This window comes from Rhinatrema bivittatum, chromosome 4 (assembly GCF_901001135.1).
Source record: "Rhinatrema bivittatum chromosome 4, aRhiBiv1.1, whole genome shotgun sequence".
NCBI classification, from domain to species: domain Eukaryota; kingdom Metazoa; phylum Chordata; class Amphibia; order Gymnophiona; family Rhinatrematidae; genus Rhinatrema; species Rhinatrema bivittatum.
The window spans coordinates 313,489,409-313,511,038 of record NC_042618.1 but is presented as its reverse complement, the minus strand read 5'-3'; the positions used below and the strand labels follow the sequence as shown (position 1 = coordinate 313,511,038).

The 21,630-nt window shown below is 45.7% G+C and overlaps 2 protein-coding genes across 4 annotated transcripts in view; both read right to left on the bottom strand.

Annotated features, from left to right (window-relative positions):
• Positions 1–17,499, bottom strand: part of LOC115090777 (ketosamine-3-kinase-like) — a 42,711-nt gene extending 25,212 nt beyond the window's left edge. Inside the window, exons 1-3 of the mRNA XM_029600278.1 lie at positions 17,301–17,499; positions 5,237–5,388; positions 4,372–4,463 (exon numbers count right to left, since the gene is read on the bottom strand). Of these exons, the coding sequence (XP_029456138.1) occupies positions 4,372–4,463; positions 5,237–5,388; positions 17,301–17,477 (421 nt within the window). The 5' untranslated portion in view covers positions 17,478–17,499. The remainder of the gene's footprint in view (positions 1–4,371; positions 4,464–5,236; positions 5,389–17,300) is intronic.
• A 1,801-nt stretch (positions 17,500–19,300) lies between these two features.
• LOC115090776 (ketosamine-3-kinase-like) overlaps positions 19,301–21,630 on the bottom strand; it is a 120,067-nt gene continuing 117,737 nt past the window's right edge. For all 3 annotated transcript variants that reach the window (XM_029600277.1, XM_029600276.1, XM_029600274.1), the window contains one exon: positions 19,301–19,931. In XM_029600277.1, the coding sequence (XP_029456137.1) occupies positions 19,593–19,931 (339 nt within the window). In that variant the 3' untranslated portion in view covers positions 19,301–19,592. The remainder of the gene's footprint in view (positions 19,932–21,630) is intronic.

Sequence of the window (21,630 nt, the reverse complement as noted above, 5' to 3'; positions counted from 1 at the left end):
GATCTTAAAGACCTCTATGATATCCCCCCTCAGCCGTCTCTTCTCCAAGCTGAACAGCCCTAACCTCTTCAGCCTTTCCTCATAGGGGAGCTGTTCCATCCCCTTTATCATTTTGGTTGCCCTTCTCTGTACCTTCTCCATTGCAACTATATCTTTTTTGAGATACGGCGACCAGAATTGTACACAGTATTCAAGGTGTGGTCTCACCATGGAGCGATATAGAGGCATTATGACATTTTCCGTTTTATTAACCATTCCCTTCCTAATAATTCCTAACATTTTATTTGCTTTTTTGACTGCTGCAGCACACTGAGCTGACGATTTCAATGTATTATCTACTATGACGCCTAGATCTCTTTCTTGGGTGGTAGCTCCTAATATGGAACCTAACATCAACTTCTCTATATCTTCAATGATTATAAAACTAAATTGTCCACAGTTAACACCGAGCATTTCAGTCAATTTTCAACATTATTGTTCATAATATTTGCCAACCTTGATTGTAACTTTTTCACATTACTCACAAAATAATTGGCCAAATATTCACTGTCAGTTCTCACTTTTCTCTTAACTACTAATTTGTTTTTTGGTTATTTTTTTACCACCAGCATTTTTACTTATGAAACAATACACGCACTGATTAATAGAGTTCCTTATATATTCTGAATAGTAGCTCTTTTTAGCTATTTGCACATGAGACCTATAGCTTTTCAGTGCTGCTCTATAAAGGTTTTGCTCATCAAGCTGTTTTGTTTTTCACCAGTGATGTTTGATCTTATGAAGTGCCTGCTTTTCTTTAATTAATACATCAGAAAACCAAGGTGTTTTATATCTTATTTTCATAAATCTAATTACTTTTTTAGAAGCTACCTTATCATATGTCTCTGTTAATGTTGAAAACCACTGTTACGTTTGGGAGCCCATGGGATGCTCCCATGAGCCGCCGCATTCACCCTGGATCCTGTAGGCAGGCCGCCACCAGTGTGGGACTCTTGTTGAACGTGGCACAGCATACCAAGTTGCTGCCATCTTCCTTCATCTGCCCTCGGTCTGCTTCCGCGCTCAGAGACTAAAAGGGCCCGCAGTGGGAAAAGCCCCCACAGTGCCCTTTGATGACATCACTGGTTCTTCCCTTAAAAGTCTGGCCTGAATGATCCCACAATGCCTCTGCAGCAGGTCTCCTGGAGTACATTGGTCTTCAGTGTGTGTTGCCTTGTCTTTGCCTGACTCTTGTATTCCTGTGTTCCTGTATTGCCTCTGCCAACCTGCCTTTTTCCTGCCTTCCTGTCTTGTTCCTCAATCTCATCCATTTTTCCCTTGCCTTGTCCTATTTGTAGTCTTTGTTCCATCTTGAATACTGTCTTGTCTTGTCTTGGTTTTATTTCCTGGTTTCTGACTTCAGCTTTGGGCCTTGACTTTACACTGTCTGTTGCATGCTCTGACTTTTGGCTTGTCTTCTCATATCCACTGTCTACCCATCCTGACCTTCATCTGACTCTGGACTCTTGTTCATTGGATTGCCCTAAGGACCCACCTAAGATCTGCCAGCCACCAGAACCCAAGGGCTCAACCTGCAGGGGAGGGGGGTGGCTGATATCGGTGAAGCTGTTACAAACTCTGATTAGGGGCTGAGGATGGTCACACTCACCCGCCGAGCCGGCCTGGCCTAGCAGCCCCGGGCGCCCTGGTCGCGGCTCCCAGTCGTCACTGTTCTCTCACCCCTCAGCCATTGTCCGGCTCGTTGGCTGCCACCCCAGACCCCTTGGGGCCGAGTAGTCTTCCCCACTCAGATATGCCACATGCAGTCCCTCCTGGAACGCTACCACTGCTGCTGCATCGAGCTGTGCACCCCCCTAGGCGTGTGTGCGCGGCATCTCTTCAAATTTAAAGGGCCCGTGGTGGGAAATCCTGATGACGTTTCCAGCTCCTATATAAGGCAAGCTCCGGCCTCCAGAGCTTGCCTTGGCAACAAGTCTCTTCACTTGATTGAGCAGCGTTCCTGTTTCCAGCGTTCCTGTTCCAGCTTTCTGCTCTCTGTTCCCTTCACCTACGCAGCCTTGCCTCTCGGATGGATCTCCTGGCTCCTGACCTCTGGCCTGAATCTAGACTATGAGTGTCGCCGCCTGTCCTGACTTCTGGCCTGCACCTTGTCTACAAGCATTGCCCTTGGCTCCTGACCTCTGTCTTGAGTCTGGTCTTAAAGTACCATCGCCTGCCTCTACCTTCAACTCGGACCCAGCTTGTCTCCTCTCTGTGCCACCCATTGTGGGATCATCCACGCAGAGGCCCACCTAAGACCAGCCGGCCTTGGTACCCAAGGGCTCAACCTGTGGGGAACGCAGGCTGGTATTGGTGAAGCTCCAGCTAGCCTCTGCTTCTTGTCCGGCCTCGCCTGCCGACAGGAGGGGCCTCCCTTCAGGCAGAGTCAATTCCTCCCTCAGCTGCAGGGTCCACTCACTCAAAAGAAGCTCCAGCTGGTTCTGTCACAAGGTTTATCCGCCAGCTGTCAGTGTGGACCTAGCAGGCTTGCTCACTAGGCTGCACCAACCGTCCCACACCACCAAGGGTCCACCATTCCTGAGGGCATTACTGAATGTAAATTATTAAAATTTGAGCTTCAATCCAATTAGTTTGAAATTCTTCCAAATTAATGTTGTCCCTCTTTACAACATTAAATAGTGATCAGTCCATATAACAGATAAGAGCTTAAATATTGCTTAAGTCATCCTGAAAATCCTAACCAAACAGCAATTCCAGGGAAAGGCATAATTTATGGGTAGATGTATGAATCATGTGAATTAAACCCAATGCAGGCACTGCAGATAAAAATTTGTCAACAATAAACTCCCCAGGATTATCTTCATGAAGATTAAAATCACCCAAAATAATCAGGTTGGGATGATTGATCTGCAATGTCACAAATATTTCAACTAACTGCAAGATTCCATATTTGGTGGACAGTAAATTAACTGCAGTACATGAAACTGCACAAGATCTGCTCTCCATAGTTCTTTTTTTTTTTTTTTGGTCAGGTAGGTCCTTTCTCTTTATACAACTCAGTTGGAACCAGTGCTGGGATCTGGAACCATAAGCCTTCATTCACAACTACCTGAGGATTTTCCCCTTCTTTAGCAGACCATTCCTCACACTTTTCTTAGTCTAGTCCAGGGTATGCAACTGTAATAGAGATAGTACGCAGGAGTTCCTAATAAGGTATCAAAAAGGACTCTATCATCAAGGAAGTTTAAGGGACATCTGACATCTGAAAGACACTGTATGATATAATGCTTTTTCAATACACCCCAGAGGAATCATTGTGAGAAGATTGAAACCTCTGTTGGAATTCTCTGATTTTAGATCAGTACTTCAAGCCTTGCTTTTTGCCAATCTTGATTACTGTAATGCATTAATGCTTGGTTTGCCTCACTCTACGATTAGGCCTTTACAGGTTTTTCAGAATGCGGCGGCTCGGATCCTAACAGGAAAAAGGAAGTTTGAACATATTACACCAACTTTGATGTCTTTACATTGGTTACCTGTGCATTTCAGAATACAATATAAGGAGGTATGCCTAATACATACCATTATCTATGGAGAGAGAACAGAATGGCTTAACACCACGTTGCGACTGCATGTTCCACAAAGAGACCTTAGATCCGCTAACAAGGGTCTATTGTCTATTCCTTCCATTAAAACAGCACACCTTAGCCAGATTCGAGAAAGAGCACTGTCTATTGCGGGAACAAAACTATGGAATTCATTACCAATACAACTAAGAATGCAGCAAGAAAAAAATAAGTTTAAAGCAGAACTTAAAACTTGGCTATTTGATGCAGCATATAATGAAGATAGGAAATAGGCATCAATGTAACTGCACAATCACAGGTGGCTTTGATTTTATTAACCTCAATACTTAAAGCATGTTTTATGTTTTTAGTATTTATTGGTTTAATACTTATAGCTTCACACATTATTTTAAGATATCTTTTATTCCTACTTGTTAAATTTTATTTTCTATTATTATTATTGTTTGTAATTTTCTTTTATTGTATTTTTGCTATGTTAACCGCTGTGAAGGCTACGCCGAGACAACGGTATATAAACACAAATAAACATTAAACCTTATGTGCATCTTGATCTTCCTCAATAAACAATGAAATACAATGAAATAAAGGCTAAAGAATCAACAGTGATTTTTAAACTTAAGGTCAGGAGCTGAAGTGACCCACAGCCTCTCTCATAGAAAGCAGAACTACAAGTCCATGCATGCAGTGGGGGTGAAACCAAGAATGGATCAATCTTTCCTGAAAAAATGCAACCATAAGAAGGTGCATGCAGCTCTATTAAACACTGCTTTGAGAAGTACTGTACCGATAGTGGCTCTCTCTTTCCATAACTTCCTGCCAAGCTTTTGGTTGTGAAGATGCAGATCAGCCAGTTGTTCTCCAAGTTCTGCAGCGTAGCTAGAGAGGGAAGAGACAATGGTGTCCTATATCCAGCACCACAAGAAACACAATGACTATTATGGTTCATAAATTTCCCTGGGGGCTTTTCTCTAAATGGGCTCCCAAATCACTTTAAGGTTCTAATACTGTTTGGAAGATGTCTCCCTCAACAGAACAAGCAACATAAAGATGGAAAATTGCATCACATCCTTTCATGAGGGGAGAGGAGAGGACTGAGGGTTTGAACAATAGCTACACCAAGTGACCAGATTCAAGAGGCATATGCTCCACATTAGGGAGCCAGCTAAAGTCTATGGCAGCAGTGACTAGGCTAAATGGGAAAGAAAGAGGGTTAAAAATGGGCAAAACCCCGTGGTAGCTGGAAATGAAAGCTCATGGCACCGAAATCCCAGTAGGGTCCGGTTCCAATTGAGCTGGAAGCCCAAATGAGTAGGATGAAGCTGTCAGGCCAAAATAAAAAGTTGGAAATTGATCTTTTTTGTCAATTAAGGAGGAATCTTTTAGCCTACTTAACTTCATAGTTTTGCTCTATCATATCTATGAACTTATAGGTTCACTATTTTATAGAGAAATTCAAACTATAAGTTGATAGATGCACTAGTGTTAAACCAAAACTGACTTCACCTGTCCCTGATAACTTGGAAGCTTTTTTCTAGTTACCAGATAGTTCCAGGTCTTGAGTATAGGCTGAGCAAATCCTGGTTTTGCTTATTTGCACATTTATGAGTTGTATAAAGAAGAACATTCAGAATGCTTCATGCAAGGCTTACTAGTTTAATGGTTTCATGTCCAAATGCTCCATGACCAGCATTGCCCCTTCTGCTGGGATATCTGCCACCTTCATGGGCTTGGGGACCCTCACTGTGTGAGTCTGCAGAATTGCCTCCAAGCTTGCTGCCTCTCCATCAAACATTTTTCTTGCCTGTCAATAGATGAATTTTAATGCTGTAGGTGCATGCAATATTTTCAGTACTTATCTCAAAGTTTCTTTCTTTTCCTTGTCCCTCTAGAAACATGAAATAGACCATAGGCTTATCTTGACTGTTTATCCAAACCAGCTGCTCAACTCTACAACCCCTCCACTCCCTTAGAAATCCATTGTGCTCGTCCCATTCTTTCTTGAAATCAGATACTGTCTACCTTCCCCTTTGCTTGTCTCCATCACCTCCACTGAGAGGCTGTTCCTTGCATCCACCACCCTTTCTGCAAAGAAATATTTGCTTAGATTTCTCCCCTTTTACCTTCATTCTATGACCCCTCATTCCAGAATCTCTTTTTTGTTGAAAGAGATCTGTACCCTGTGCAGAATACCTGGGAGGTATTCAAATGTTTCTAGCATCTCCCCTATCCTGCCTTTCCTCTAAGGTATACATGTTTAGATCTTTACATCTGTCCCCAAATGCTTTATAATGAAGACCATTGACCATTTTAGTAGCCACCCTCTGGACTGACTCCATCCAGTTTTATATCTTTTTGAAGGTGCAATCTTCAGATTTGTACACATTATTTTAAATGAGGTCTCACTAGAGACATATACAGGGGCAATATCACCTCCTTTTTTCTGCTGACTATTCCTCTCTCTATGCACCCAATCAGTTTTCTGGCCTTTGCAATTGTCTCCTGTTTGACCACCTTAAACCTGGAAGATTGGCTGGTCAAGAGTACTTCTCAGGCAGGGGCCATCACATCCATTCACTTGACCATCTGGGTTTTGGAGTCACTAGGGTTCATCATCATCTAGACATGGCTCAGACCAAGGCCTTCCTGCCTCATCAAAGGGCCATCACCCTGATGACCATTGTGGCTGAGATTCAGCAGAGCCAGCGGGTGTTAGCCTGGCACATGTTAAAGTTGTTGGGCCATATGGCTGCAACCGTTCACATCACTCCTTGGCACGATTATACATGCGTCAAAGCCCAATGGACCCTGAGGTCACAGTGGTGCCAGGCTACAAAGAAAGTCCAGGATTGCATCCGAGTCACCTCACCCCTCCGGGATTCCTTGTCCTGGTGGCAGGTACTTTTGAATATGGAACGGGGGATGTATTTCCAGAGTTCTCCTTCCAAAATTGTCCTAACCACGGAAACATCTACCCTGGGCTGCGTAGCTCATGTAGATTGGCTCAGCACCCGGGGTCTCTGGTCCACCCAGGAATAGTGTTGCCAAATCAATTTCCTAGAGCTCCGGATGATCAGGTACGCGCTATTGGGTAGATTTTCAAAGCCCTACACGTGTCAGGTCTATTTTCAAAAGGCCTGGCAGTGTGCGTAAAGCCCCGGGACGCGTTAAGTCCCAGGGCTTGAAAAAAGGGGTGGGGAATGGGCGGGGTGGGGCGGGAGCCTCCAGGCACAGCGACCATTTGCTGCTGTGCCCGGGATCTCGGGCCGGCAGTTGGCCGGCGTGCGCAACCTACGCCGACCTGGAGGCAGGCGTAACTTATAAAATAAAGGTTAGGGGGAGTTTTAGGTAGGGCTGGGGGGCGGGATAGGTAGGGGAAAGGAGGGGAAGGTGAGGGGGCAAAAGGAAAGTTCCCTCCGAGGCCGCTCCGATTTCGGAGCGGCCTCGGAGGGAACGGGGAAAGCCAGCAAGGCTCCCCAAAGGCTCGGCACGCGCAAGGTGCGCTATTGTGCACCCCCTTGCGTGTGCTGACCGTGGATTTTATAACATATGCGTGGTTGCGCACACATGTTATAAAATTGGGCGTACATTTGTGCGCGCCGGGTTGCGTGCACAAATGTACGACCACAGGTAGGTATTAAAATCCGGCCCAATGGGCTTTCAGAGATTGGTTGTCCAACAAAGTTGTTCTGATTCAAACCAACAACCAAGTGACGATGTGGCATACCAATATGCAGGGAGGTATGGGAGTCATACCTCCTGTATCAGGCAGCAGTCTAGATCCAAAGATGACAGTTCCATCTGATGACAGCTCCATCTGATGACAGTTTCCTGCTTCAGCTCTATAAAAGGGCCTTGCTTCAGTTCTTCCATGCCTTCGAATTGGGTTCCACAGTCGTCTGTGTCTTCTGACTGGTCCAGGTGCTCTGTGGTCTCCTTCTGCTTTGATGGCTTCGTCTCCATGTCACTGATGTCTTTTGTCCAGGTCTTCAGTCATCTCCATGTTCCAGATATCCGTCGTCCAGGTCTTCAGTTGTCTCCATGTTCCAAATGTTCTTCGTCCAAATGTCTTTGTGTCACTGGTGCCTGATGTTCTGCTCTTCTGTTGTCTCGATGTTCCTGATGTCCTTGCCTTCATCTCTGCCTCCATGCCTTGGTTCCTAGATGTCCACCTTCCTGGCATACCGCTGTCATGGTCCATGACCAGTCCCACGGGTGGGCTGTGTAGGGCGCCTCACAGTACAAGGCCATCCTCATCTCCGCAGCACAACCCTCTGGAAGACCTCCTGCTTCAGTCTGTTGTTTTTAATCCTTGAGAATTGAATCCTGCTTCAGAGTTGTCCCGGTCTTCAGAGCCTATAGCAACCTGCATTAGTCCATGTCAAGTCTCTGTTTGAACTTGCCCTGAGTCCAGCGTGGTCCGCGACCAGTCCCGCGGGGGACTGTGTAGGGCACGCCCCAGTGCAGGTCTCTGCAGTTGCTTTGTCATGTTCCGGTATCAGTTTCCACTATTCCTCCTGGAGTACTGCCTCGAGCCCAGCGTGGTCTGTGACCAGTCCCGTGGGTGGACTGTGTAGGGCACGCTGCGTCGCAGTCTCACACCAGCTCTTGACCCTGCTTCAGCCCTCATCTACAGTGTCTTGCTTCAGCCCTCACCTACGATGTCTCGCTTCAGTCCTCGTCCATGATGTCTTCGCTCCAGTCTTCGTCAGTTGTGTCTTGCTTCAGTCCTCGTCTATGATGTCTTTCCTCCAGCCTTCGTCTACAGTGTCTTCACCTCAGTCCTTGTTTACAGTGTCTTTGCTTCAGTCCTAGTCCAAAGTCTTCTGTGTTCCAAGGACTCCGTCTTTCCTCATCCTCTGTCCGGCCTGCCGCCTATTGCCGTACCCAGCGGCAGGTCCGAAAGGGCTTGGAAGAGTCGGAGGACTCTTCATCAATCAACATTGCGTTGTTGGTCATCCTGGGGCGCGCAGGTCAGGTTGAGGGTCAGACCTTGTACCCCTAGTCCTTGCTGCAGCCTTGTCCTGCTTTCGTTACCCTTGCTCGCACCAGCTCACCTCCCGCGGTAAGCCCTATAGTTAAGTTACTTTAATATTACTTTTTATATACAGTGCCATTTCTTCTCCCTTTCTTCCTTTCCTATCCTTCTTGAATAAATTATAGCCAACTATATATGCCAAGTGGTGTTCCATGGACCATGTCTCCAAGACAGCCACTAGATCCAAGTCAGCCTCTTCCATGACTGCCTCTTGGTCCGAGATTTTATTTCCCATACTATGAGCATTAGTGTGCTTAGCTTTCCAGATGTTACTCTTTTCCCATTTCACTATTAGTGTTTAAAGATGTATTTACCTGAGCTCTTTTACATACCTTGGAGCTTTATTCACCCACCCTTGATGATCCTAGTTTAAATCCCCATTCAGTAGATTTGCCAGTCTGTTCTGAACTATCCAAAAGAAAAATTAAAATTGAAAAGGTTCAGTAGGTGAGTAATGAGCAGTACCTCCAGGGCATCTGGGTTGAAGCTATGCAATGGCAGCCATCTTGCTCCTTCAAAGAATGGAATTAAGAGTCTCCCCACCTAAATATGGATTTAGATGACCCCCTTCATGAAAATGGAATCCTCTTATGCTTTGCATTGTTATGTAGTGAAAGGGCAATCCATTTTCCTCCTGGACCGTAAAGTTTCAAAGTAAATATTACATTATCTAGTCACAGCTGAATCAACAGAATCTCAAACATATAAATGAACTTCCCAAAGGGACACATCAAATACTGTATATTAATGTTATGGTCCCGGTCGTGACCGGGACCTTACCTGCACACCCCCAGTCCCGGCGGCGAGAATTTCGGCGGCGCCGTCAAGGAGCTCCCCTCCAGGACGCCCTTCCTCTAGGCGCGTGGAGGAGGGGCACTGAAGTAGGCCGCTTCCTGCCGCGTGACGCTCCGCCCCCCACGGTGACGTCAGATGCCGTGGGGCATTTAACCCCGGCATCTGCTGCTTCTCGGGGCCTTGCAACCGGGTTCCTTCTGGGTCCTAGTTGTTCCAGGCCCCGAGGTGTGCTCAGTGTTTGCCTGCCTGCCTGCTACAGAGCCTGCCTGCTTGCTACAGAACTTGCTTGCCTGCTACAGAGAGCGAGCCTGCCTGCTATAGAGCCTGCCTTCTTGCTACAGTGGCCGGGCCCCTATGGGCTCCTCCCGTGGGGCTCTGGTCTCCGCTACAGTTCCTGCCTGGTTCCAGTTCCGAGTCTTGCCATAGTTCCTGCCTTGTTCCAATTCCGAGTCTTGCCACAGTTCCTGCCTGGTTCCAGTTCCAAGTCTTGCTACGGTTCCTGCCGGGTTCCAGTTCCGAGTCTTGCCACAGTTCCTGCCTGGTTCCAGTTCCAAGTCTTGCCACAGTTCCTGCCTGGTTCCAGTTCCAAGTCTTGCTACGGTTCCTGCCTGGTTCCAGTTCCGAGTCTTGCCACAGTTCCTGCCTGGTTCCAGTTCCAAGTCTTGCCACAGTTCCTGCCTGGTTCCAGTTTAGAGTCTTGCCACAGTTCCTGCTTGGTCCTAGTTCTTCAGCCTGCCTGTCCCTGTTCCAGTTCCGCTACTCGCCTAAGTCCCAGTGGCCGGGCCCCTACGGGCTCCTCCCGGGGGGGGGCTCCGGTCTCCGCTACAGTTCCTGCCTGGTTCCAGTTCCGAGTCTTGCCACAGTTCCTGCCTGGTTCCAGTTCCGAGTCTTGCTACGGTTCCTGCCTGGTTCCAGTTCCGAGTCTTGCCACAGTTCCTGCTTGGTCCTAGTTCTTCAGCCTGCCTGTCCCTGTTCCAGTTCCACTACTCGCCTAAGTCCCAGCGGCTGGGCTCCTACGGGCTCCTCCTGGGGGAGCTCCAGCTTCCAGGTTGAAGAGCATTGTCTACGTCCTGCTAGATATCCGCCTCCCGACCTGCTCATATCGAGAGACATTAGAACTCCTTATCCCAGTCTCTTGCAGGTCGGCCCAAGGGTCCACTAAAACAGCTTATCCCCAACATATTAATACATGCCTGGTTCACAGAAGTGAGGTATATCTTGCAAGAGCAGAGTTCCACCTCCTGTGCAATTTTTGGGGTGAGATCCCTGTTAAAGTAAGCATTGCTGTTTACTCACATTACATATCATCCTATGCCGCCATTGTCTCTAAGGTTCGGTTTTACATCTACAGCCTCACCACTTTATTTACTTTCTAGCATTTTGGACAATTCCAGTCCTCGAGTATGGCAAATAAGATATCCACAATTAATATGCATGAGATATATTTGCATGTATTGACTCCATTGTATGCACATATATCTCATGCATATTCAATCAGGATAAAAAACAGACCTGTTTGCAGCACTTGAGGACCGGAGTTGCCTACCACTGGATTACACTGTAGTATTATTCACCTTAAACACTTACAAAGTCCCTTTCAAGATTAAGTTGAAATTACTTCTATGAGTGGTCTTAGGGGTCCCTGCTGTCATTTTGGCCAGATGGATGATAGTATACTACTATTGCTGTACTCTTCCCCAATACACAAGGGACCCATAAATATTCTACTGTGCATTTAGTCTCTTGCAGGATCTTTATCCTGTTAGACTTTATGCCATTCTGAACAGAAAGCACCACTCTGCCCCCAAGTTGACCCACCCTATCATTGCTTTATAATTTGTACCCTGGTTAAGGTGGAGCCTATCATTTCAGAAAAGAATCCCCTGTCTCCAAAAGGTTAGCCAGTTCCTTACAAAATTGAAACCCTCTTCCCTGCATCATCATCTCATCCATGCATTGAGATTCCGAACCTGCACTTGGAACAGGGATCATTGCAGAGAATGCTGTTCTGGAGGTTCTGGATTTCAGTTTTCTACCTAAAAGCCTAAATTTGGCTTCCAGAATCTCCCTGCCACATTTTCCTATGTTGTTGGAGTCCACATGTACCACAACAGTTGGCTCCTCCCCAGCACTATCTAAAATCCTATCTAGGTGATGCGTGAGGTCCGCCACCTTCGCACCAGGCAGGCAAGTTAACAGGCGATCCTCATGTCCACCAGCCATCTACATTCCTAATAACTGAATCAACAACTATAAAGGCTGACCTAACACTTCCCTGGGCAATAGCTGTGGGAGACAATGCTTCACCTGGAAAGCAGGTCCTTGCTACAGTATCACTTCCTGATACACCAGAGTAATGATCTCCGATCAGGAGACCTTCCTCCTCCAAGGCATCTCCAGGGCTGCCAGATTGGAGTTGGGACTTGGCTTCTATGTCCCTGAAAATCTCTATATACCTCTCTATTTGCCTCAGCTCCTCACATCTGCCACTCTAGACTCCAGATTGGACTCATTCTCTGAGAGCCAGGAGATCTTTGCACAACTCGAATATCTTAGATCTGTAACTCCTACCCAACACACAGCAAACTTTACTGCTTGAGTGGTCTCTCCAGCATTCACTATGAACTGTAGAACTCGCTGTGAGTCAGTATCTAAGACCCTGGAATACACCACAACAGCACACTCTATGCTATGGTGCCATCCCACTGCATATACTATCCATCCACAATATGTCCTCCTTCTGAGGCACATTGCTCCTGGTAAGGAACCAGTGGTCATCCTGCACTGAAAAATATATGGCTCGTTGTAATAAAACCTGCACAAAAAAATCGGTGCTAAAAATAGAACAAAATTTTAATATCACATGCTGTAAAAACTAGCAGTCCACTCGATGTAATAACATAAAGATATTTTATTTATTTATTAATGTAGCTTTTATTCCGCAAAATCCATTTTGTTCAATGCAGATTACAACATAACATACATAAAATCGAAACTAAACCAACAATTAAAACATCAAAATACAATGACAGTATATTTCTTGCACAGTACCACACTTCACCTCAGCATTCCCGCTTCCTCATTATTGTATGCCTTTTTAAATAATTCTGCTTTGAACAATTTTCTAAACCACAAGTAATCTTGCTCTTGACGTAACCTCAATGGCAATTTGTTCCACATAGTAGGTGCTATGACAGAATAAGCCCTTGCTCTTGTTCTATCTTACCAGAAGTCCTGGACAGAAGGTATTCTCAATAATTCTTCAGAGGATGATCTTAATGAATGACCTGGTACATGTTTATCTAATTTACCAGCCAACCCATATGATTCATGCATAATTGATTTATCTATTAAAGTTTACATCTTAAACTGAATTTGATATGTAACTGGAAGCCAAGCTCCGACTAGTGAGATGCCTCACTACTTTACACTCTGCAGGTCCGGCTGGTAATACTGGATACTTTACCTGTCATTACCCTGTACATTTTCAACATATGCTTCAAACTCACAAATCCATAATGTTCAAGTATACGTCTTGATGCAGATGCTTCCCGTCTCAGAAACCCTATAAGCTGTATGCTATTGGTTTGATGACCACTTTTGGGAACTGTTCCCTGCGGGTCCATCCCGACGCAACCCCTATGGTGAAACATGGCAGTGTTGGGGGGACTATACTTTGACGCTTCTTTAAAGCCTGCAATAAAAGCTGTTTTCTGGAAGACTTTACGACACCATTACTTTTATTTATTTAGAACAGCATCACTTATTGATTTCACACTCTGCTCCTCACTGTGTACTTCCCTGTGTGATCCATGTTTACTCCATACTATCTTTTTGCAAATATTCAAATGCATCGCACGTTAAAAATCCATGGCAGGTATAAAACACGCGCCAAAAACCACTTTAAAACTCTGATGCAGAAAATCACAGGAAAAAAAGTGCTATAATTGGTGCTAATTTTAAAATGCTGCAGCATTCCTTATTGACTAGTAAAAGTGACATAGGCTAAACTGCGGTGTAATTGGTATGCATAGATGTCCATCAAATATTCTAGGACACTCCTCCTTGCAGGGGAATAAAAGGCAATTCCTTCCAGGGCCATGTGCTGGATGTTGTTAGGAGTTAGTGGTTGGAGCTGGTGGTCAGAGCTCTTTTGCAATTGCTGAGTGGTGTTTTATGTGCTGCTTGTTTTTTACTTTGCTGTATCCTTTTCCTTTTGTCTTTTGGCTGTGTCCTTGAGTGAGTTCATCTTTTGAATGCAGCTGGTTGTTGGTTTTTAATTGTCTGTCTGTCTTTTTGCCTGCTTGTTTAGGTTCCTGAAAGAGCGGAGTGGGTATTCATGGCAGTGGTGAGAATGGAACGTAACAGAGGGGATGTGAGTGGGAGAGAGGATAAGCATGACAGGCACTTGAGTGGTGACAATATGGATAGGAGGAGTGTGGTGTGTGAGGTGGTTGAGTGTAATCAGGGAGGGGAGATGGGGGCGGGATGAGAGGGATGTGCATGAGGTAGGGGAGGAGGTGCCAGAACAGGGGAAAGGAGAGGAGGAGGGGAATGGGGAGTGGGCGTAGTGCCCACGAAGGTAGAGACCCATACCACTCATCTGCTAGTGATGAACAAGTTGGAACCAGCAGCCAACAGCTGGAGGAGAAGCGGCATCGGCATGATGTGCGTTTCTCGGAAGAAGAGAAGGCCTGATCTTGCAAATCTCTGGCCCAAAGATACAGGCCTGGGCCAACGATGACAGGGCTAGTGTCCTCGGGCCAGAGACTTTCACAGTGGTGTGGAAATCTGTGGACCAAGGATGCTGGGCCTGTGTTTCACGGGTGTCACAGAATGCTGGGTTTCAATGGTTCACGGGTTTCATAGGCCCAACATCATTGGTTCAGAGACTTCCACAGTGGTGTGGAAGTCTGTGGATGAAGGATGCAGGGCCTGGGTGTTTCACAGGTGTCACAGGCCCAGCATTCACACCAATGAAGAATGAGGCATCATAAAAAAAATTGCATTTAAAATAGGAAATGAGTTTAAAAAACATTTCAGAAAACAGACACATTTAAAAATTGAACATATTCAAAAATGATATTTTCTTCTGCAGGCATTCATCTTTCTGGGGGTTGGCACTGATCTGAGAAGAGAAAGATGTTGAAGTCAGAATCTCACTCCAGAGATCACCCGGTCAAACCATCCCAACCCCACCGTGTGTACAAACGTACCTCCGAAGTAGTCTGCACTGACTTTGTGATGGAGCTCATTCCCCCTTGCCGTCTATCTCTGTCTGCGGCAGGTGCAAACATTTTGAGCTCTGGCTCCAGGTCCGGATTCACATCTAGTTGAATGCCATGCTGGAGGCTGAGATTGTGCAGCATGCAGCACACCTCCAGAGTGGTTAAGGCAGTAAAACTGGCTTTTCAGAATTCTGACTGTACTTCAATGACCGCTCTGGTTCTCATGCATGCCTCATTCTACCGGATTTCTGCTGCTATACATGGTACAGACAAGGGCTTGAGCAGACATGCTTTGTAGCGGTAACCAGCATCCCCTGGGGAAAAAAAAAAAAAAAGAAAGCGAGTACTATTATTTAGCAGATTTCTAGCTTATGGTACCCACCCTGGAGTGCTTACATGTGTAGTGGATTAGTATGCACTTTGGCACCATAAACCAAAAAGTGCGCATTATTCTGCCTTTGGTTCTCACCCCAGAGAGCTTACATGTGTAGTGGATTGAAACCTTTAGCTAAGTTTTGGTACCCACCCGTCTTCATTTTATAGCAGAATAGTACATGCTTCTGGCACCATGCACCACAAAGCGAGCACTAATCCATTTTTGGTACCCACCTCATAGAACTTACATTGCAACTTTTTAGCATGCAGTTGTTTTTACTTGTGTTTCAAACTTACCTAGCAATCAGCCTTCCCTATATTTCCCTTCAGTGACATTTTCAGCCAGCACCGTCTGTACAAGGAAGGATTCATGTCTTCTTCTGGCAAACTGATGACCTTCATCTATGCATTGTATACAACTTGTATGTTCAGAAAGTGGAAATGCTTCCTGTTACAATATGCCATTTCCTTCCCGTGTGTGTGTGTCGGGGGGGGGGGGAAATAAAGGTGACATGGGCACAATCAATTGCGCCCATTACATTTGACATGCCAGTTGTGACGAAGAAAACATGCTTCATCTCCTGCCACTCTGTAAACTGCTGTGGATACTTGATGTACTGCCTGACCTGTTTCATCATGGCTCTCAGTACCAATCTGAATGCCTTGAAAACATTGACTGGTCCTTACCAGCCTCTATAGCCACTGTGTTCTGGAAGAAGCCCATGGCGAGAAAATGCAAGGTGCTGAGAAGCTTGACCAAGCCTGGAATGGCAGGTCCACACTCAGAGGATCAATATCATCCTTGATTTTTTTCATAGCGGGAAAGAATTGCCCTGGAGCTCAGTCTATATGTCCGAAGCACATCTGTCTCCAGCCTCCCCAGCAGATGTGGTCTCAGGCGGAATATCCGCTGTCTGCCTGCCCTTATGTGAACAGCTTGAGCCAAGTCCCCACTCCTCACGGCCCCTCCTCTCTTCTTCAGCAATAAACTGTGTTCTTTTACTCTGTTCCCTCTCCCTCATTGTAAAGCTTCTGCCACTCTTATTCTTTGGCTGACCCACAGAATATTAGAAAGCATTAAAAAAAAGAGTGTATGTAATCAATGATTTCAACAGAGAAGCACCTTACACACAGCCTCACAAATGCCAGCAATGGACTAAAATAGTCACCAGACATGTACTTTTAACTTTTACTCCTGCCCTGAACCAGGTGTTAAACAAATCCCGCACTAAAATGTCTCCCTGCTAATGCTGTTCTCTGCATTGCCTGGTAATAGCTAATAGCTTTATTTACTTGGCATTTGCTTGCATCCGTGCTAAGCCAGCTCTGTTTTTTTTTGTTTGGGCTTTTTTTGGTGCAAAAACCTGTATTACACACATGGGTAAGGTTAGTCCCAAAAAACCTGCGCACAAACCCGCAATTGGCTTAGCATGGCTTATTACATCAGCCCCATACTCCTCTCTGACTCACCACAGAATCATCTAACACTGCCTTGAATAAGGTTCCATTTTCCTCTAATATCTTTTATATATATATATAGATAGATAGATAGATAGATAGATAGATAGATAAATAGATATAGATATAGCACTGTTCCCACCTCATGAGGCACAGAGCTACTTCTAGTGGCACTTGGCCAGCTTCTTATTGTTAACATAGGAACTGGATTTTGCTTTATCTCCTCCTCTGGTGCTGTGAGTGCTACTTCTCCAGCCTGCTCATGGAGAAGGAATTGGCAATCAAGCCTAGGTTCCTTGTTTTGTAATGCAAGTCCCTTGTTTGGTAATGCAAGCCGGTGGTTCTCAACCTAGTCCTTGGGACATATCCAGGCAATCAGGTCTTCAGGGTATCCACAATGAATTTGTATGAGATAGATTTGCATGCCATGGAGGTAGTGAATGTCCCAAGGACTGGATTGAAAACCAATGGTGTAACCTGTTAACCACAGACACCCAGCTAAGTCAAGTCCCACCATGTCTAAATCTCTCATCTACTTCCAGCTACACTTTTGCCAGTTTTTTAAAATTCTTCTTTTGTCTCATCAGTGTTTCTAAAATCATTATCACTGGTATCTAAGATAAATAATCTTGAGTTCTTTCTGTCAGCCAAGCTTGCTGCAGTACAGTAGGCAGATGAACCTTGAACGGAAGCAGCAGAATATATTTACACATATCAGAAAAAAACCCCCCCCATGGTTTCCTTTAATAATAATCCCTTGGTAAAGTGCACATAAAGAAGCATGCCCTGCAGCAAGAGAGAGAAAAGAAACCTGCTGAGAACCTCTGGCTTGTGATTGATTTTCACAAACACTCGTCCTCGGTCAGTGACATAACTCTGTCCTTGGCTGATGCAGCCTCCCAAGGCATCGCCGACTGCGGTGAGCAATGAGGTGTTTAGCTTCTTTTTCAGGTACTTTTCCATAGCTCCCCTCGGATTCAGGAACACAGATTTCTGCATTGACTTATAAAGACCATCCGCAGATGATGTGGTTTATCCTCACTACAGGAAGGCAACATGCATCTGTACTCTAAAAATAAATCTCGGATGATGAATGGTCATTCCCACTATTTACAGATGCTATACACAACGTATCACATAACAGAAGAGGCAGAGGCTGCAGAAATAGCAAGTCAGCAATTTTGAACCTTATTTTCTCATTGTCTTAGGTAATCTTGCATAGCATAAAACCCCAGAAAAAAACTATTAAGATAAAGACATTATTTTTGGCAGACTAAAAGAACCATATTTTGCCTCTGGACCAGGATAGAAGCAATTTTAGTTATTGGGGTTATTCTGCTCCCTTAATCTTTACAGTAAATCTAGCCACTGTCAGTCTAAGGTCCACTCTGGGCATGGGTTGCTGATAGTCACTATTACTGGATGCAGTGTATTTTCTTCTGCCTTTACAAGAGGGCTGGTGTAAGCTCTAGGTGCCATGGTTATGGGGATGGCCTAGAGCAGAGCTTTCCAAACTTTTCATGTTGGTGACACACTTTTTAGACAAACATAATTTCGTGACACAGTAATTCAGTCTACCAGCAAACCAGAAGTTAAAGGTTAAACGAACAAAATGTATTTCAACAATTTATGTATGTTTCCTTACATATATACATAAATAAAATGTTTCACAACACAACCTATCTCATAATAAATATTTGCAGGCTTCCACTTCCTCCATGCTGATCTCGTACATTGTGAGATCGGCATAGAGAAAGTGCTACTCTTGCACATTCCAAAGATTACATGTGCCAATCACTAAAAAGTAATTTTTTTTTTTTACCTTTGCTGTCTGATCTTAGTTTTCTAATCGGTTGGTCACAGGCTTTTTTTTCCACCTTTCCTTTCTTGTTTTTTTGCCAATTCCTTTTACAGGGTCTTTTTTTTCTATTTCTTTTCTCTCCATCTGTCTTCCCTCAAACACACAATCAGGTTCTCATTCTCACACGCTATCTCACACATTCTCACACACACAGGCTCTCACTCACATGCAATCTCACACATCCACAGCTCTCACTCTCACATGCCTCTCTCTCATACATACATACATACTGTCTGTCTCGTGCACATGCTGTCTCACTCACACACACAGGCTCTCTCACTCCTACATGCTCTCTTGCTCAAGCACAGGCTCTCACTGGCACATGCTGTCCCTCTGCACGGGTTGCCGAAGGATGGGCTCTTCAGAGGCCCTGATCTTCCCTGGCCGTGACATGGGATCTGCAGCGGCCCTGCTATCGGGTTTCCTTCTCTTCTCGGGCTGCCGCGACGTGGGATCCACAGCGGCCCTGCTATCGGGTTTCCTCCTCTTCTCGGGCCGTCGCGACGTGGGATCCGCAACGGCCCATTAATGCTGCTCTTCTTCTGTACGCAGCAGATGCTCCTCCTCCTTCCTGCCCACGCGGCTCCGGCAACGTTTTTCTTCCAGGGCTGCACAGGCAGGAAGGAGGAGGAGTGAACGTGACCCTTTTCTTCGGGCCGTGGTGATGTAAGCTCCACCACTGCCCGCCGATCTTCCTGCTATAGTTCCCTGCTTCCGCCGGCCCTGTGGACCGGGCGACACATCTCCACACTACAGGCGACACACTAATGTGTCCCGACACACACTTTGGAAAGCTCTGGCCTAGAGAGTCATGGTTTTGGGGCGTGGCATCATTTGGGCCACCCTCGCTCTCCCCTATTGAAAGCAGACAAGCAGCAATAAATGGATATGAACCCACCCCTGTGCCTGATCTGCTATATTTGTGTTTGGATTTGAAGAGGGAAAAAATGAGGAATTTGAATGTGGTTTTATTATTTGATTTATTGAATGATAATGTTCCACTGGTTTGTTCAATGATATGGAGATTTTAGAATATATTGTTTTTTAATTTTTATAATTTCATTGAGGGCTGCATTGAGATTCAGTGTGTTATATTTAAATGAAAACATCTTCAAATGTCCCTTGTAGTGGTTCTCAGTTTTTGGTAGTTCGGCTGCCAGTGGTTTGGAATATCTAATTTGGAGACAGAGATAGGTCCTCAGAATGACTTTGATTGTGTTCTCTTTAAGGACCTTGCGTTGTGCAATGTGCAATCAGTGGAGAAGGTTTCTCATAATGCTCAGAGTCTGTTCTCTGTACTCTGTTCCAAAATGGTTCCATTGATTCAGAGAATGGAAGAGCTGGTACAGTTTTTGGCGCCGCTCAAAGCCTGGAGCTTTGGGGATTTTACTGTGATAGGCAGAGTAGAAAGAACTGTTGAATCCAGCCAGTATGGTGGATACTGCCAGATCACACTCAGCATGGCCGTAGAAAGAAGCTGGATCAAACAGAAGAGGCTCCAACTCATTCTCTGCAGTGTTCCCTCCATACAGGTCTCCGTGAATGAGAGCAGGGACAATCTTGATGTCGCAAAACATCTCAGGTATCCTTAGCTAGGGAGACAAATAGCAGGAGGCATGAACAAATTATGGCACAGAAAAAATCTTAAATAACATGCGCTATGGAGCAGCAGGAGAAAGCGTACTGAGGGGCTCGAGGGGTTGTAATGCAGTTTTCAAGGGTACTATTTAGAGGTGGTGGATCAGTGTGAGCCATTCTCTTCCCACCCTCTCTCTACTGTTAAATTGTTTTAAAATGAAGTTTGCCATGCATGATTTATGTAGCAGGATTTCCTGCAACCATCGACCTCATAAACTAATGTCATAATACTACTGGATACACACAAAGATGGGCAAAACAATCGCTTGGGATCCTAAAACCCCTTCTCTGATCTAGGCATGGGTGAGGTTCATTAGTTGTTCACTAAAGAGGTCACAAAATCAAATAAACATTTTAATTAAGAAATGCTGCTATTGGTCTTTTCTTCCCTGTCTCCTAGTCTCAGCTTCTAGGTAGGCAGAAATACACTCTTTCTTGGGTAGCCTCAAGCTTTATTAAACTCTCTGAACCTTAGCTGTTTATTTTAGCAATTAACCGGGAAGCCCAGACACCCATGGTTCTACACCACCCCTACCCAGCCTAGCTGGACACCTCTAGTCACACACACAAGGAAAACGTGACACATAACTTGGATGAAATGGCCGCAGCCGTTTATTAGAGTGCCCTATCAGGAGAGTCTAATGTAGGAGCCGAGTCCTGCCAAAAATGCCTACTCTCGCCACCAGGCAGGTGCCGATAATTCTGACTCTTTCCGCTCAAGCGGAACCGCGGGGTTTTGCTCCTTGCGAGCCCCCAGACAAGCGTCATGACTGCCAACATTGGAAGGATCTTGGCCCAGCTCCCACGCAGCAAGCCCCACCAAAGACCCTCTCCCACATATCCAGCCTTCGATCCATCAAGACTCAAACCCCGGCCCTGACATTCATCAGAGGTCAAAACTGAGTGGTGGCGCCTAGGTCCCTCTCATCCATATCGATACCTCCCTGCTTCCTTCTATTGTCTCCCGTGTTAGAATAGACTTTCCTGGACTCGGTTGCCGCCGCTGCAACAGAATAACAAATAAGCAATAACCTTGCTACCTAACAATTAATTCTGACTAATACAAGGGGGGTTGGATGGGAAATTGGCGCTGCCTCGAGGCCAAAGGAGGAAGAGGCTGAGCCGAGGGAAGCTGACAGGTTTTACATCTCCCGCCGGCTACCCCTCCTCCAATAGCAACATTGTGCACTCCTCTGGGCCAACTGGTGGCCCAGCGTCCAAGCGTGTTTTGTTGATGTCACCACACCTGGCGCCGGACCAATCAGGTGAAGTTGCATCACAAGCAGCACCGCCAAGAAGAAAATCCACCGCAGTGCCGGCAGCATGATGCCGGCACCATTATCTTTATTGCGGGGTGGGGAATGAAACACCCCCTCAGTGCACCGAGGTAAGGCCCGGCGCGTGGGTGCGGCTGCCCACAAGGGTGCATCGGGTGCCTGGTTATTTGCGGCATCCGCATATCCATGGTGGGGAGCCACCCATTAACCAGGTAGTCCGGACACCCATCGTTCAACACTGCCCCCACCCAACCTAGCTGGATGCCTCCAGTCACACACACAAGGAAAATGTGACACATAATTGGATGAAATGGCCGCAGTCGTTTATTAGAGTACCCTAACAGGGGAGTCTAATTTAGGCGCCAAATCCTGTCAA